Raw genomic sequence first — 19548 nt, 5'->3', positions numbered from 1 at the left:
GAATAAAGAAAAGTGTGAAGTTATTCACATGATTACTAAAATAAATCAGCTAAATTTCGGTTATACGATAAGTCACACAAATCTTAAGGCTGTAAATTCAATTAAATACTTAGCAATTACAATTACAAATAACCTAAATTAAAAAGATCACATAGATAATGATGTGGGTAAAGCGAACCAAACACTGCAATTAATTGGCAGAACACTTAGAAGGTGCACCAGGTGTACTAAAGAGACTGACCTTTATCAAAGTCAGAAACATGATGGTACGCACTTCTCCTCCTTACACGTGGCATCACAATGACGTTTCACCAGGCAACGCCAGTCAACTGCTGTTTGTGTATGAGAAATCGGTTGGAAACTTTCCTCATGTCAGCACGTTGTAGGTGTCGCCAACCTTGTGTGAATGCTCTGAAAAGCTAATCATTTTGCATATCACAGCATCAACTTCCTGTCGGTTAAATTTTGCATCTGTAACATGTCATCTTCATGGTGTAGTAATTTTAATGGCCAGTAATGTATTAATGTGTACTGCATACAATGGGTTTGGATAATAAAGTGGTGGCTATGACACACATCCATACAAAGGCAAAATTCCTTAAATTGATGTGCAGTAAATGCAGTAGCATTATCAGTCACTACAGACCACAAAGAGCCAAACTTGCTGAAAATTTCCTGTAAATTTTGGATCACTGCTTGATTTGTCACAACCCTGGTGGGTAACAACCAGACAAGTTGAGTAAAGGCACCCACATAAATTAGAATAAATCTGTTCTCTGCCTTCGAACTAGCCACTGGGCCCATAAAATCGGTGTACATTTGCTGAAAGGATCTTTCTACTACTTGGACACCAAATATCTGCTCTTGCTTATTGTCCTGGTTTACTAACAGCTCACACCTCAAAACTTGCTATTTGCTTATGAATCTTGTTATTGATTCATGGCTGAAGAAATTGCTGTCTGATTTTCTCATGCATCGTTCACTCTCCTAAATGCCCTCCCACAGGAGATTCATGCCTGTATCTGACTAAGGGAGCCAATTCCATGGACACAACTATATTGAACTCTACTTCTGCATGTCTTACAGCAACCACTTTGTCTCTCAGATTGTAGGGCTTTATGCATTTTCATTTCTGTAGCCTGTCCTAAGTTTCAAAAAAGGCATTTTTTCCCTGATTCAGAAACTCACTAATGTCACAAAATCAATAAGTGAGGAATCTGAGTAAGGGTTGAAGTCACCAGGGACCTCAAACAACCATCTTCCAGCAGCAGATTATCTCACTGATTCTTCTCACTCCCCTCAAACATTTGACTCAGTCCATCTGCCACAATATTCAATTATTACTGACTTCAAACTTAAAAGTTAAAATCCTGGTAGCCCACCTGGCAGTGCAATCAGTTTTTCTTGGTCTGGTAAACACCCAGATGAGGGCTTGATTGTTTCCAAGATGAACTAATGGTGTCCACTAGACTATGAAAGCTTTTCTGAACCAAGCAAACTGCTAGGGCCTCCAGTTCATAGAAAGAATATATTTTCTCCAACTCATTGAACACTCTTTAGGTGTAGGTGACTACCTTCTTATCCCCTTCCTGTTCCTACAGCAGAACTGTTCCTACCCCCAGACCCAATGCATTAGTTGGTAAAATGAATTCAATGTTGAAATCCGGTAGAGCCAATACCAGTGCTGGCTTTAATGCTTCTCATAAGGCCACAAGGACAGATTTGTGGGAAGGCCCTACCCCAGAAATTTACTTGCTTTTTTAAGAAGTTTGTTAAGGGGCCTGCTTTCTCTGCAAAGCCACTAATAAATGTACTAAAAATTGACCACACCTACAAATTGATTGATGGTTTCCACTCTCCTCGTATCAATACAAATTCCTTCCCCCAAAACTAAATGTCCCAGCAACTACGTAGAAGAACATACAAAAACAATGTTCTGAGGATTGACTGTTAGTCCTGCCTTCTTTACTCACTCAAACACCTCCCCCAAGTGCTGTATATGTTCATGAATCTTGCTACTGTAGATCATCCAAGTATTGGTAAACATACTTAATTTTTATGTAGGAAAACACAGCATCCTTGAGCTGGGAAAGAACTGTTGCTAGCCTCAAAGGTACACAACCAAACTCAAGTAATTTCCAGTTCTTCATGAACACAGTAATTGGTTTTGAAGCCGCCACTAAAGGTATTTGATTATAAGCCTGGTTGATATCTAACGTGATAGATAACCACACTCCCTTAAACCATCTGAAACACAAGTGTAAATTTGGTAGTGGCACTAATCTCTATATCACCATTTTGTTTAATTCATAATAGTCCACTACTGGACGCTACTTGGCATTGGATTTTGACACCAAGAAGATGCGAGCAGCTTATAGGGACTTAAATGGTCGAATTATACCCTGTTCTAGCATTCTTTCCATGTGTTTCCTTAATACGTACCTCCATCTTTGGTGCTGACAATCTGTAGGGTATATTCTTGACTGGAATCTGATCTATTAATTCGATCTGATACTGTGACAATCCAGTAACCGCAGTTCATTGGTTAACACATCTAGAAATTCTGCAGAATGGCCTTCTGCATCTACACCTACATGACTGCTCTGCAAATCACAGTTAAGGGCCAAGCAGAGGGTTCATCAAACCAACTTCACAATAATTCTCTGTTATTCCACACTTGACCAGTGCACAAAAAAATGAACACCTGTATCTTTCCATACAAGCTCTGATTTCCCTTATTTTGTTATGATGATTGTTTCTCCCTATGCCGGTCAGTGTCAAAAAAATATTTTCACATTCGGAGGAGAAAGTTAGTGATTGAAATTTCATGAGAAGATCCCACTGCAGCGAGAAACACCTTTGTTTTAATTATTTCCAACCCAAATCCCGTAGTGTTTCCATAACACATTCACTTCCATATCTTGATAGTGCAAAATGTGCTTCTCTTCTTTGAACTTTCTTGATGTGCTCCATTAATCCTATCTGGCAAGGACCGCACACCATGCAGCAGTAGTCCAAAAGAAGATGGACAAGTGTAGCATAGGCAGTCTCTTAGCAGATCTATTGCATCTTCTATGTGTTCTGCCAATAAATTGTAGTCTTTGGTTCGCCTTCCTCACAGCATTTTCTGCGTGTTATTTCCTATTTAAGTTGTTTGTAATTATAATTTCTAGGTATTTCATTGAATTTACAGCCTTTGGATTTAATAGATTTATTGTGTAACTGAAGTTGAATGGGGTTCTTTTAGCACCCACGTGATGACCTCACACTTTCCATTATTTGGGATCAATTGCCAATTTTCGCACCATACAGATATCTTATTTAAATAATTTTGCAGTTGGTTGTTATCTTCAGATGTCTTTAATAGGTAATAAATACAACATCATCTGCAAACAGCATAAGACAGCTGCTCAGATTGTCTACTGAATCATTTATATAGGTAAGGAACAGCCGAGGGCCTGTAACACAACGTTGAGGAACACTGAAAATCATTTCTGTTTTACTTGAAGACTTTTCATTTGTTACTGTAAGCTGCGACTTCTCTGACATGAAATCATGAATCCAGTTGTTAACTGAGACAATATTCCATAAGCACACAATTTGATTACAAGTTTCTTGTGAGGTATGGTGTCAAAAGCCTTCTGGGAATCTAGAAATATGGAATCACTTTGAAATCCCTTTCCGATAGTACTCAGCACTTCACGTGAGTAAAAGACTAGTTGTGTTTCACAAGATTGATGTTTCCTAAATGCGTTTTCGATGTGTGTCAATAGACTGTTCTCTTCAAGGTTATTCATAATGTTCAAACACTACATATGTCACAAAATACTGCTGCATATCAACGTTAAGGACATAGGCCTGTAGTTTAGTGAATTGCTCCTATTGCCTTTCTTGAATGTTGGTGTGACCTGTGCAATTTTCCAGCCTTTTGGTACAGATCTTTCATCAAGCGAGCGGTTGTCTATGATTGTTAAGTAAGTAGCTCTTGCATCAGCATACTCTGAAAGGAACCTAACTGGTGTACAAACTGGACTGGGAAATTTGCTTTTATCAAGTGAATTAAGTTGCTTCAGTACTCCAAGTATATCTACTTCCAAGTTACTCATGTTGGCAGCTGTTCCTGAATTCTGGAATATTTACTTCATCTTCTGTGGTGGAAGAATTTCAGTACACCATGTTTAGTGACCCTGCCTTAGTAGCACTGTCATTGATAGTATTACCATTGCTATTGCGCAGTGAAGGCATTGATTGTACCTTGCCTGTAACATACCTTACATACTGTCAGAATCTGTTTTTTGTATAGGTTTCGAGACAGTTTCATTGTGGAAACTGGTATAACCATCTCACATCGAGGTTTACACTACATTTCGAGCTTCTGTAAAAGATTGCTAATTGTGGGGATTTTACATTCATTTAAATTTGGTGTGATTCTTTTGGTGTTTCTGCAACAGCGTTCTGACCTCTTTTGAATACCACAGGGAATCAGTTCTGTGTTTTGTTAATTTATTTGGTATAAATCTCTCAGTTGCTGTTGATATTATTTTTTGGAATTCAAACCATATCTGGTCTAGACTTACATTGTTAATTTGGAAGGAGTGGAGGTTGTCTCTCGGGAAGGTGTCAAGCGAATTTTTAGCTGATTTTTTGAATAGATATATTTTTCATTTATTTTTGGTGGATTTAGGGTATTCAGTCTTGCTATGACAACCGTGTGTTCACTATTCCCTTTGCCCAGTTGCTAAGAGGACAGGTTTGTTTTCACAACCATTTATTATTTGAGTATGCGCATGAACTAATTGCTGGAAATAATTTTCAGGGAATACATTTAGCACAGTTTCTGGTTATGTTTTATGTGTACATCCAGATTTAAATGTGTATTTTTGCCAGCATATTGAGGGTAAAGTGAAGTAACCACCAACTGGCCAGTCAGTAAACAGATCCACCTCCACTTTAAAATCACCCCCCCCCCCCCCCCGCCCCTTAATACAGGCAGTGACTAAATTTTCAGTTACCTTTAACTTCTCAACAGTCAGATATTGTCCACACTCTGCTACAAACTTTCTCACTTCCACATTCCCTGATGCTGCAAAAACCATTTACAATGAACTGCTGAGACAATACTGCCTAATTCCAACAGAATGCAGACTGGTTCCTTATTCTATGCTGCACATACCAGTGGCAAGTGTGGAATCCCTTTAATCAGTTTGCTTGCCCCTTGGCGTAATTGTCACAACTCTTGTCCTTGGCTTACCTTACCCATGCATTCACTTAGACGCCACTGTTTGCCACACTTCCAATGAATTATCTTATGTGAGCCCCTATCTACTGGCCTTTATAAATCACTGCTGCCTTGCTGTGCCTTTCTATTGAAGCCTTGCTCCTTCAGCCTCCCCTCTAACTCAGCACTCTCCCAAGTTCTCCCTTTTACACAGTGACTGTCTCTAAGGGAATCCACAAATTCTGTGGCCTGCATTTATCTCACTACTTCATGTAATTGAACCAATGTAATGGTGATTTGACAAAATATCGCATGCTGCCTACTCTCAGGTTTCAACCCCTCTAAAATATGACTTATTACCTGCTCTTTGGTATTTCCGTTCCGAGGTTACCATACTTATTTTAACTCACTCCATATGATTTAGTACTGACTCATGAGTCATCTGTTCATGTCCATAGTGACAATATATTAAATCTTGCACAGCTCTGGCTGCAATTAACCTGCAAATTCTAGTCCTAAACTGTTTCCATGTATTGTTTTCTTCTATGCAAAAAATCATTACACAAATTATCCTTTGATTGAACAGTAATGTATCTCAAAGGACACAAGTCACTCATGTCCATGGTCTGTGCTCTATTCTCAAGCTCCACTGTAAAGTGAATAAAAAATGCACCGTGTGATCAACTGAATTCAATGAAAAATGGGAACATTAATTTAAAATTTCCTGTAACAAGTTCTGCATTTTCACAAACAGAGTATCGGGGATCATTCACCCTGCCTCACTATTGTGATCCCTCAAATTAACTTTACTATCTATGACCCTTAATCTTCTATTACTGGTCTGGAACTATTCTTGATTAATGTTACTATATGTTACTAAAGTATGTGCCTGTTCCTTGTCCACACCCACCAAATCATTCATTCTATATAGGTAGTGATTAAGACGGGCCTGCATCCTCTGTATTTGATTAGGCACCCAAGTATCTTCACTCAGTAGGACCTTTGTCATCTCCTCAAATGCAGTATTAATTGCAGCAGCAGTTGAACATACCTCATGGGGCACTTTAATTTCTCACACCTCCAGCAAGTGACTATTTGGCTTATTTGTTGAAGCAGCTCACAGACAGTGCTGTTAACCTTTAACTTCCATTGTTGTAATTCATAAATTAACTCTTCTCATCTCAAATAAATGAATCTCTTACATTACCAGGAATTCTGAAAAATGAAAACAGTATGAGTAATCAGAAAATACCTTTATGCTACAAATAGTATCCACCCTCATTGAATCAATCAATCAAGCATTCTCTGCTACCAAAATGTAATGTGTGGGGTTCAATGGACAGGATAAAATGGTAGAACTGATTGAGTTAAGGTTGACATTTGGGCACTTATTAATTTATTAATAACTTGAGTCAAGATCAATACAAAAGTGCAGTTTTACTTTAACAGTATGCCTCTTCTAATAACTGAAATCAAACTGAGGACAGCAAAATGTTTTGAACACACTAGCTGAACAAAATTCTACAGCATTTAGTATCACAATAAATTAAGCATAAACACAATGACCAGTGGAACAAGTACTTCCAATTTTTAGTCACTTTTAACATCAGTATTAAAACTAATTTATTTTAAAATACAGTAAAATTTCAGTTTAACTGTATTTCAGGGAAAAAGTGTTCATTTTAACAATTTACAAACAGATTGGTACCAAATCTGAATTTACATAGAACCATTAACCGACAATACCTTCAGGGGGCTCACCACTCTTTGGTGAGTTCATGCTTGGCTATGATGTCCATGGAGCCCCAGCCTTTGCAGCACCTTTTCTCTTCCATGCTGCATGTCTATCCTCCTGCTATTCTTTTTTCCTCTCCATTGGGGAACATGTCTGGGATATTTTTTAGAATGTGTTCTGAATTTTCAGTAGCCTGACATCAGAACAGTCCCTCAACTGTTTTCTTATCTTTTTCTTTGTTTTCCTTCTCCTATCCTTCCTCCACTTCAGTGTATGAGGTTCCTCTTTGCTTCTTCTTCCTCCCTGTGCACTCCTTAAGGCCAACCCATTGGTACTGCACATAAGAGGTGACTGGGTAATGTGTAGTTCCCAGGCCTACATTGAGAGGTACGGTTTGCATGTACCCCCTGGTACAGGTCAGGCTCAGAGAGGGGTGATTGCCTGAGTTGTTGCCTCCCAAATTGCCAATTGTTCCCTCCATCAGGAGTTCAGGAGGTGTACTTAAATGCTGTTGCTTACAAAAAGGGAAACAAAAAATTTCAGTGTGTGAACGGGGTTGACTAATTCGATGGCACCATTCAACAAGTCATGGTAAGTCCAATGGCTAAAGTCATCCAAACATTTCTGTACGGCCTCCAGAAATTTGACAAAAATCATTATAGAGACATGCCTCTCTACCCATATTGTTGCACATTGTTTCTTTAAATGCAGTTTTTTTGATTCACTGAAAAAGTCATCAATTTTCTTTGATGGAATGTCTTCCTCTTTCCCATGTTAAGAAACATGTATGTTCTGTCAGTGATTCTGAAACAGTTTCTGATGTCTTGGACTTGGCAAGATTCTGATATTGCAAGATTTATACAGTGCCATATACAGTGTACAAAATAGCTTGAGGTTGTAATTGAGCAATATTTACTGGTATACTCTTCCATTCATAGTGTGATTGCCATTATAATCTTGCCCTCTAAGCCATTTGAAATCCAGACTCATATCTTTCAAGTTTTCAAAATTGCCTAAGGAGTTTTTGGTGCAGTTGAAGTAATAAGAACAAAATACAAAGAAAAATGTTCAGACATCTTCATATGCTCATCGTTAAAATAGCTAAAATAGAAAGACATTAGACATTTGCTCAATAGATGTGACACCAGTTGTCTCATCAATTAGGACTGAGAGATATTTAGCTTTCTTTTTTTTAATAGTTCTAAAATGTTAGTTCATAGGAGAAAACCACAGGTTTCAAATATTTATTTTTGTATCACAGAACTTGTATTGATTGCATTTTTCTCTGCAGTTCATAAAGAGCTTTGAAACTTCCTTCCTTCTTTGAGAGTAAGTTATCCAAACCAATTTGCCCTTGATCCCTATGCCCACATAATGCCAAACGAGGTGCTATCCAAAATTTTCGAGACTGGTGCTGCCATCTCTTAAAAACCTTACGTTTGGACTAATGGTCACCACCACTCTCAAAGTAGTTCCCATCCGCACGTACACACTGGTTCCAGCACTTCTGCCACTGGCCAATCGTTTCCTGGAAGTCCTGTTCTTTGAGGGTGTTTATCACCACCAGTGATGCTTCTTGAATCCTCTCTAGAGTGTCGAACTGACGGCCTTTCAACTTGAGTTTCAGTTTTGGGAATAGTGCGAAGTCACAAGGTGCCAAATCTGGTGAGTATAGGGGGCGGGGTACAACCACCATGTTGTTTTTTGCCAAAAAGGTCCTGGTGAGCAAGGAAATGATGACAGGTGATGCAACAGCCAATTCTCTTGATGCCAAAGTTCGCGCCTACTTCGCAGCACGTTTTCACGGAGCCGTCACAAAATGTCACAGTAGTACGCAGAATTCACTGTTGGTAGGGTGGGATGAATTCTTTGTGCACAATTCCCTTGGTATCAAAGAAAACTATGATCATGCTGTTCACTTTGCTTTTCACCTGTCTCACTTTTTTGGGTCTTGGAGAGCCCAGGCTCTTCCACTGCGATGATTGTATGGCTCATGCTCTGTCCACCAAGCAGTTGTTCAATCATTGCAAGTCCCGAGATTTGCACAGAATTTGATACACACGCACTGTTCTGTTTGGAGATCCCTCGTAAAATCGCCACACACCAAACACAGAGTATTACAGAAATCACAGTGGACACACATGTCCTCCCAGCTGAATGCCACTCCACACACTGATTCATCAGATATGCAGCTCTCGCCACCTAGCGGTACAAAGATCTACTACTCCTACTTTCGAGATGACAGCACCAGTCCCAAAAATTTTGCATTCCACCTAGTATTATTGTTTGTGTTACGGGTTTCAGTTTCTCTTCGTTCTCTTTAGGCTTTTTAATTTTATTTTGTTCCAGTAAAGTACCCACAGAGTTTTGTTTCTTGTATATTTTGGTGTATGTGAAATTGGATTTTTATGATGCTCTAGCGCATCATAGTTATTAAAATACTGTAAGGCACAGTTCCATTTGCTGAATCCTTGTTGCACCAAGTAGTCCACAGGCTGTGAAGATGGATGGCCAACGTAATGCGTAGCAAACAATACACAGAATTTGAAGTATACTGCATTTTCTACTCTAGAGTATGCCAGCCAGGGAGACTTTCTGAACCATGCACATTGAACATTTCTGGAGAACTTTTCACTTAACACATTACTTGATGGAAAATTGGCTTCGATATAAATTTCAGCAACTTAGAGTAATTTGAACTTGTTGCAAAGCTTTTGTTTTCAGTAGCACAGTGGCATTTTCACTTATAATTAAATTTTGAGGACACAATGCAGTCCTCACTTTTCTCACTATCATTAGTACCACGGGAACTTGAACTAGGTTCATACACTATTACTCATCACAGTAACACAGCTATCTGCTACCAAAAATGAAGTACTGTGACCACCTCCACAACCACCACCACTATTCTTGAGTGATTCAGTCTCCACCATATTACTATTTTACCTTTTGCCTTGCAAAAAATTAAGCTCTCTTTTTTCCATTTTTTGTTTTTGGAATCTGCAATACTGAAAATGCCGCTGTAATTACTCATGTAAACAGTAAATATAAACAGAAAATGAAAACTGTAATGACTGAGGGCACTGCCAACAGTGCCTGCTTTGCATTTTATAATTTTTATAAGATAAATTATGGTTCTATATTTTGAAATGAAAGAATGTTTATTAATAGTAGACTCACAGGTAAGTCAAACAGATTCAATGCTCTTTGACAGTGTTTCCCAAGTTGACAAAGGAGCAGTTACTGCACACACACAAGTATTTAAAAAGAAATAGAAACAATACATTTTTTCTAAACTCAAATGAACCTACTTGGTAACGTTCATACACAAGCAAATGAAATACCAAGAAGCATTCAGAACAAAAATAGTCATATATTAACAGTGAAAACATGTGGTGTTGTGCTAAATTCTGGAATATAGCGCTACTAAACCCACAAAAAATTGACGAAGAAAACAATAAATACCCCTTGGTGGAATAATGCTGCCTGCAACAAAACAGGTGCCATTTAATGCCACCGACTGTGGTTGTAGACACGTTGCTTAAATTATACCAGGAATACTGATGTAGAATATTTGTGTACACAAATTTCTTACACTGAGAATGTGTTTGAAATAAAAGGGGAACACGGCTGGTCCAAATCTGTGTGTATTCTATTTGCAGACTGCGCTAGTAACAGAATCCTGTAGATGGGAAACAAAATATTTGACATATTGGCTGTCACTCACATAGTGAGGGATGTTTCACCACCAGGCTAGACCAGGCCACAGTGTCAGCATGAGGCTCTGCTGTGACTGTTGGCAGGCACATGGCATCAGGCATAAGGCTCTGCTATGACCGGTGCTGACCTCATGGCAGCCAACATGTTAAGCAACAACCACAAAAGAAAGAATGATCAATTAACTAAATATTTTAAATACTACAGACTATTTGCCTCACAGTAAGAATCAGAAAGGACTCTACAGTACGTTTAGTGCTTTAATAAAAGCACAGTGAAATAAGTCTGTCACTGTTGAGCCCATTTGTGGAGTGGGTAGCTTAGAAACAAGATAATAGCTGCTGCACTTGACCTGAGATGAGGTGGAGTAATATTTTTACTCATGTACATTGCTGCCAACTCATGTGCCATGTACTGATTAGGTGCTGTGGTAGAAAACACACACAAGAGTAACAAATTTTTGTGAAAACTCATTATATTTATATTCATTTGCATTTTCATAGAATAAATGAAATTAAATTAACATGATGAGCTCAAACCTCTAGGGCACTCACCCATAGCCATAGGTGTCATATCATGAAGTATTTATTGTACAATTCTGTAATGTTACAGGTTCATTCAGGAGCATATGTGAATGCTGTGGAAAATTTGCTGCAAATAGAGGTGGTAGTAAAGAATTAATAAATTAAAATGTCTGCCTGCGAGACTTGAGCTCAGACTCAGAAAAGTTAAGCCAGCTGTAGAAAAAATATATCATGAAGACTAACAACTTTTGCCAGTATATGTTGAGGAGAACTATGGAGCTTAGCAGCAGCTCAATGGGAACAGACTGTATACTGTGTTTATCCTTAGTTTAATATTTATGTAAACACATTCATATTCAACGACTGGCCAATGATCCCAGCACATGTCCACCAGGTTTTGTTGCATTACTCCAAATTGGTCCTACTCACCTATTAGGTATTTTTTTGTGAAGTTACTGTGAATGAAACTTTGAGAAACTCAAGTTTTTTTGCTAATCAGTTTTTAACTTTTAACCATGTAATTTTTATTTCAAATATCACTGTGCAGAGGGGTTCATTGTAAAGTTAGTACAGCCTGCAAAGAGCTTGTAACACTACCGGCCCTTACCCAGTTGGTAATCACTACACAACTGGCAATTGCTGATAATGTTAACTTTCTGTGAAGGGTTTTAGCCTGACCGTGACTGTACCTAGTGACAAGAAACTGGACTGTAACTCCATAATTGCGAAGTTTTTGAAACAATGACAACAGCAAAGCCAATGTGTTTTGAACTGAAATCCTACCAATATGAAAGTAAACTGTAATATAAATGCAGCAATACAAACTGACTGACAATAACACCTGCTATTGGCAAAAAATACTGTTCAGTATAATGAACAAATACAGGAGGACATAAGAACTTACTAACAAAGTCTGTGTGGGAACAGCAAGAACTACTATTATTTTAATTAACTATCACAAAAAATCATGATTTTGAAACAGTACTGATTACTATGGGCTTCTGAAATTTGTGCAAGAAGTTACTCTATACAAATGGCCAGTTCAGCTATTATTTATGGGAAAAGTTTTGGTGCAGAGTAAATGATTGTACTAGTTGGTGTACTTGCTCAGAAAGAGCCTTTACTTTCAGTTCTCACATAAGAAGCTTATGGCATCCCTTAAACTTATATGGTTTGAAGAACCATCATCAGTTGTAAATGATAAAACCCAAAATTAAGAAAATGATAGATACCTTTAGTAACAGCTTTAGAAATAATGAATAATGCGAAATTAGTTCAACAGTTAACAAGGGACCTAGCAACTAGTCTCTCATTGGACTCCAAGTGAAACTGGCTTTGTAATTGACTACCGAACTTGAAAAATTACTTTAAAACAATTACAAGTTTCAAACGTGTTCAAAGTGAAATAATACTGCTGTCTTTTTATAACATTTACTTACAAACAGCTGTAAGCACTTTGTATTTTTGTTATTGATTATTTTAATGCTAGCTTCTTAATTAATGAAAATCTTTCTTTGTGAACACAATTTGGAAAACTTAAATATGGAAAATTATGTGGAGTAAATCATTTGCTACTGCACAGAAAACTAACCAAACTTCATACTCCACAGAGTTAATGAAACTACAAAATATTTCACTGCCAAAATAATCAGTTTAATAAAAGCAGGATACTCAGAATTAATTCACTTGGAAAGGACCCTGCGTAGGAATGTGACTGGCACAATCGCAGATGTGCACACATCATTTAGAGTTTCCACAAAAAGTTATTATTCAATACATAATACGTGGTCCATTGGATGTACATATTTCGATAACAATTCTGCTAAAGGTGGTAGCACTTGTGGCAAATTACAGTGGCTATAAAATTGATGACAAAGCAACCATGGTTCTTGATAGTAGCCATGCCTTGATATAGCTCTTCTTGGCATTGTAAATTTAACCAAACAGAGTCAATAATGATACCATGATTGCAAGGCCACTTTACATTTAATCTGAGGCTAATTTACATGTTTTAAAGCTCTTTTTGCCTCAATTTATGCCAGAATAGCTGACCAAGGCTGCCACTGACCACTCGGTAACACAGTGAAAGCTCAAACTATCCACTTGCCACAAAGGAATCAAGAGCCTTGTGCATGAAGTCCATCTTTCCAAGTCCCATCACAATACTTCCATAGCAGCGGGGCCTTACTGCAGATTTTTACATTTAGCTTCCCTACTTGTGGACCAGTAAAATATGCAGAGTTTTCACAAATTATTATATTCGTGGAGGACTCCATATAAAACCAGAGATACAGTTACAACATAATTTCTTAAAATGCCAAAATAATTAACAGAATTATTACATCTTTATACAACCAAAGACCTCGACTATGCAGATACGCTAGTGTACAATGTCAGCAAAGAACTTATATGAATTATACATTAACCTATTGATTATTGGTTTTACGAGCCCTGGTACACTAGTTTTGATCAGTACATGTTGGTAAAATTTCTGGTCAAGTACCACTCCTGACAACATCAGCAATTGAATGAATAATTATCACCATAGGCTTAATTTAACTTCATCAGCAAATAAACACCACATTTGAACATGAAAGTGGAAGTTTTGTGTGTGTAATATTTACATTTGTATTAAACTTACGATGAACAGGGTTTAGTCAGAAGATGTTTTTGACCAGTTCATTACTGCAAGTATGACTAGACTGACTACAAAACTGAGAAAATTCTTGAGACTGTTAAGCCTTAAATCTATGTTGCAAAGAATCTTTCGTTTTCTTTGAGGAGATTAAGAAGAAACAGCTGTACTTTGGGGTTGTGGGGTGGGAGAGAGGTTGCAGCCCCATAGCCTCCACTACCTGCACCAACCCCAAAATTCGCCACTGAATTACTTAAGAGTTCAATACTTGACAAGTAACACCACCTCTGCTATATCAGTAGTTTTTATTATTGAATAATTATAACAGTTTCCATTTGCAAATATGCTAAAAATGGAAGTTTATACAGTCATCTTAACTCAGTTCATGCATCGATGAAGAATTTGTTAATGTCTAGGACAGTAAGTTTGGTATCTTTAATTTCTGCCAGTGTCTAGGGAATAAACCTATATTGTTTCACATGTGGTGTTGCTACCTGTTTCTTACTTGTTAATGTCTTGGGGATTGTATTTTTGGGCTACTGTATTTTCTATATAAATATGGCAATAGGAAGTCCTTGGTGGAATATAAATAATGGAAGGAATAACAGTAACAACTCAAGATATAGATGAGGCACTTGAGTGGTCAATAGGCATACAAATGAGATGGAATATTTTTCCTGAGCTTTCAGCCAGTGTCATTCCTCAGAGCTCTAGAATATATAAAACACTCCTACACCTGCCTGGTAAATTTTCACAACTGACTACATTGTACCAGCTCTGAAGTTAGGCTGCAGTGTGCGGTTGTATTAGGTAGAGTGGGTGAAGGGAGAAAAAAAAAGTGGTGGGGAGGAAAAAGAAGGGTTAGAGAGAAGGAAAGTTGAAATCTGAGACAGAGATTCAGCAAGAGCATGGTATAGAAATGTGGCTCTGGTGGGTGAGATGGTGAGCTGTCACTGGATTCTCCCTTCCTCCAAAACCAGCTTCTCTGAACTATGGAGACGGAAATTGCCCATATAACACATCGATTAGAAATGCAATCCTCCTAGTCTCAATCTTCACTAGCCCCAGTTTCACTGTTACCTCTACCATTAAGTCTCCCAATTCCTCTGTTCTGCCTCCTCCCACCCTCCTTCATCCACACCCTTATGTTATTGTTCACCATATGCAACGCCCTCTGCCTGTGCCAAAGGGAGCTCACTCCCACCTCCTTTTTCCTCACATCCTTTCTGCCCTTGTACACTCCAACCAATACAATCTCATATGCCAGGTGAGCTGCAGTCGGCTGGACACTATAGCTATGTAAGTGTATGTGTATTATGTATGAGAAGGATATTATCTGAAAGATCAGGAACATATCACAACTATGTGTGGCTGGTTGCATCATTCACCAACTATCATTAATGACTGTGGTGTTCACAAGATCCAACATGGATAATATAACATTTTCAATTTTATGTGCCTATCAGCCACTCAGCACCTCAAGTATACAGTGTTGTTTTTTTTTTTTTTTTTTTTTTTTTTCTTTTTCTTTACATCTTCATCACTTGTATTTTCAATGTCTACATTATCCATTTAACTTTTTTAGACATACAGTTCAGTGCTCTATAACAATTTCAGCATTTGTTTCAGGTGCTGCTTTCCGCTCACATTCTGGTTAATATGGAACCCTTTCCTCGTAGTGCTTAGTATTTTGATCCTTGAAGTGTGTAATACATTGTCTGTACTATTATTTTAATTTAATATCACTATCTTCATGTAAAAAAGGCAACAGGTGGTCTTATGGAACAGTCAGACTTTAGCATGACTGGATATTCTTTTGTGTTGGTCACCTGAGCACAGGTTATGTTAGTTTTCAAAGCATCTGAGTTGTCTGTTTGCATTACAGCAATCATAGGAGATGCAGAAAAAGATGAAATTTTTCGTTTACAAATGTGTGTCATTTCCATGTAAACTATAACATATCAGGATGAATAAAATCATAAGAAAAAATTGTGAAATTACAACCATTTAAGCAATCAATTATACAGTAACAAGGTGTCAGATAAAAAACCTTACTGAGGTGCATCAGCTGATGTACCCAATTTTGTTAGCATATCATATTTTAGTGATAAAATAAATTTTATCAAAGTCTGTTTAATTAATCAGACAAGGTATCTACACATAATAGCAATGTAGCAATTTTTAGGATGCAGTTTCCCATACTACACAGTAGTTTAATTAACCAGACAAGGTAGCTACACATAATAGAAATGCAGCATGTTTTAGGATGCAGTCCCCCATACTACACAGTAGTTTAAGGTGTATGTCTTACATGAGTAATTGAGTTACTTCTAGACAATTAATGCTTTTGTGGTTAGTAACCCATAATTTAAACTCTCTTACAGTTATGTGAAAACTGATTGTACTAACAGAATGGGGAGGTAATTTCCCTTAAGAATGATGTACCACTTTTTGTTAGTAATGAATTTCAAACATTATTAATAAATTCAATAAAATTGTGCATCTTGCTGATCATAAATTTTATAATTATTTGGCAACCGTCCATCATACATCATCACAAATTAATCATCACAAAAGCTTGCAGCTTCATATGTAAGCAGATTTTAGCTAGCATTAAGAATATAGAAATTATAATTTTGTATTGGGGCATATTCTAAGTCTAATGACAGGTAGTTATGGAAAATCCAGACCGACGGTATATAACGTTTGGTCTAATGCTGGAGTGGGTATCTCAGATGTGGACCACAGTAGATGTCGGACCTGTGTTAGTGTGTGCTGTGAATTGGCTGCCTGTTTTGTTTTGAAATTAAAATTTGTGTGTATGGTCTTATATAGTACTTATAAAAACTTCACTGCTGAGTCATGGTGGAAGTGGGAAAAAATCATCCACTTAGTCGCAACACAGGTAAAACATAGTGGGTGGCTATTGAAGAGGCTTGTGATGGAAAAATAAAAGGATGACAAGTGCAAAAGTCATTGCAGAACTGACAGCACAACAAAATAAAATAAAATAAAATAAAATAAAATAAAAAGAACATGAAGGGAACTCAATAACTAGGGACTTTCAAGGCGAGCTGGAACTCCAAAACAACTCATCTGTGACACAAATACCGGTTATAGGAAAACATCGTGCTGAAGCCATAAAACCTGGACTATGGAAGAAAGTAGTTTGATCGAATGAGTCTTGTTTCACACTGTTTCCAACTTTTGGCCCAGTTTATGTCCCAGGAGTGAAACATGGGAGGCTATTGGTGATGATTTTGGCAGCCATATCATGGTATTCCTTGGACCCTACGGTTACTATGCAAGGTCACATTACTGCCAAGGATTACGTGACCATTTTGACTGATCAGTCCATTCCATGGTACAGTGTTTGTTCTCCAGTAGTGATGCTGTGTTCCAAGACAACAGGACCCCATTCACAATTTGGATTCCAAAAGGGTTGCGCGAGTGAGAACACCATTTAAGCATTTACACTCCAGATATTACAACCCTTAAATAATAAAAATCACTAGTTGGTATTTTGTTACCTTTACAAGGTCCTTGATTGATAGAACTGCTTCATTTTCAAACATCTGGTTTGAATCATACTTAACAAACTGTTGGAAGGAGAGAAAATTTTAGTCAGTGAGTAGAAATCACAGGAGTCCCACAGGGTCAATTTTGGGCCCAATCCTGTTATGTATGTGAATAACCTTCCACCTAACATTCATCAAACACAATTGGTACTTTTTGCAGATGATACTAGTGTTATAATAAAGCCAATTATAGAGAAACAGAGAAACAGAAGAGATTGTTACTAATGTTATTCAAAGAATCATAAAATGCTTCCTGAGAATACTCTACCTACATTTTAACAAAACCTGCCATGTGCAGTTCTTTACAACAGTCATACCAACAATTGATGGAGAGCATGAACAAGAATCACTAAATAGGGTAGAATGTTTCAAATTTTTGGGTGTTTGTATTGATGAAAACTTGAGCTGGAAGAACTACATTACTAAGCTGCTCAAACAATTAGCTTAACTACTTTTACTCTTCATGTAACAGCTATCCTTGGAAACAAGCAAGTCAACATTCTGACATATTTAGTATATTTCCACTTAATGTGTTGTGGAATAATTTGTGGGGTAACTCATCACTTAGAAAGAAAGTTCTGATTGCACAGAAATAAGGAGTAAGAATAAAATGTGGTGTTCAGCCATGGTCATCTTGGGTAGCTACGTCTTCAAGTAGTTAGGCATTTTAACTGCACCATCACAATATGTAGGCCTATATTTGCCTATGAATTGGTCATAAATCATCCATCACAATTTGAGAATAATAGTGATGTCTGTACATACAACACTACAGGAAAAAGTAACTTTTATTACCCATTATTAAAGGTGTCATTGGCTCTGAAAGGAGTCTGATATGTAACAAAAAAGTTTTTGATCAATTGCCTAATAATATAAAACATATGGCAAGTAGCAAACCAAGTATTAAATTGTACCAAGAATTGTTTCTGCTCGACAGTTCCAATTCTGTGGGCAAATTTTTCTTTTAAAATGGGTAGACTAACAAAAACCATAGTTTTTAAGTGTAGTTGCATTAATAGGACTGAAAAAATACATTATTTAATGTTAAAACTAATCATCTCTACGTATCCCATAAAACACAGATGTTTCTCATGTGAAAGGATCAGCCATCATTTCTTGATGCTCAATCACAATCTGGCCGGAACACAGTGGGGCAGCCAAGCTGAAACCATCTGAACTTCTGCAATGGCTACTCCACTGCAGAGAGTGCCTGTCCTGTTTGGTATAAGTCAACACATGCCAAACAAGTGAATTTTGCACTAAAACACACATGCAAAGTTATACCAGACTGATTGAAGTCAACTCCAGTGAAATGACTCTACCGCCTTGCAGGAATTGCAGCAGTTCCTGTTCAAAAGAAATAGCAGCAAACAGGTAAAAAATGAAACTGGAGCAGGAAAAAACACACCCCACGTATGGGCAACAACCTTGTCCACAATGAATTAGGTCAATGAAAAGTTTTTTTCAGAACATTGGAGAAACTAACCATCACTGATAAAGAAGCCAGGCTGCAACTAAGGAGGGCTGAGACATCCCACCCTCATGGTTGGAAAAGATTTTCAGAATCTTTACCTCCTGGTCGTGATGGTAATTGGCCATCCTGGAAGTCCTTGAGTAGACTAAGGTCGGGAGTGGGCAGATCATGGGCTAACCTGGCAAATTTGAAGAAAAGAAAACCCAGTTTGACTGTGAGAAGAGCAGACTGTTCAACATATGCTTCAGTGTCAACTGTGTCCAGCCACCTGCACAGAAGATGACCTTCACCATGCAGTGGAAAATGCACTGGAAATGGCCAAATTTTGGTCAAAGATTATATAAACAGTGTTGATCTGTCAGTAATTGTATAAACTGTGTTTTATGTGTGTTTCTGACCCGAGAATAATAATAATCCCATAAAATGTATTGCTCCACATAATTTCCATAAAGGAATTGTTCAAATTATGCTTAGAACATGTAAATAGCTAACTAATAGTTACAAGTGGACCAGAATGTCATCATCTGGTGGTTGCTTTGTTTAAAGTACCACATAGGTAGACTGCAGGTTGTAGGTAGAGTGAAGAATCTGGCCCAAGGTGCAGACTTTTTTTCTGGTGTTTATCTCTGCAGGTAGTGTAGACAATGACATTGCATATGTTACTGTG

General features: G+C 37.6%; 1 protein-coding gene across 2 annotated transcripts in view; it reads left to right on the top strand.

The window, feature by feature from the left end:
• Positions 1–16347, top strand: part of LOC126298940 (uncharacterized) — a 256120-nt gene extending 239773 nt beyond the window's left edge. For both annotated transcript variants that reach the window (XM_049990540.1, XM_049990538.1), the window contains one exon: positions 15459–16347. In XM_049990540.1, coding sequence (XP_049846497.1) covers positions 15459–15487 — 29 coding nt within the window. In that variant the 3' untranslated portion in view covers positions 15488–16347. The remainder of the gene's footprint in view (positions 1–15458) is intronic.
• Positions 16348–19548: the final 3201 nt, after the last annotated feature.

Source organism: Schistocerca gregaria, chromosome X (assembly GCF_023897955.1).
Source record: "Schistocerca gregaria isolate iqSchGreg1 chromosome X, iqSchGreg1.2, whole genome shotgun sequence".
NCBI lineage: Eukaryota > Metazoa > Arthropoda > Insecta > Orthoptera > Acrididae > Schistocerca > Schistocerca gregaria.
The sequence above is the reverse complement of the archived record's forward strand: the minus strand, read 5'-3'. Positions and strand labels throughout refer to the sequence as shown.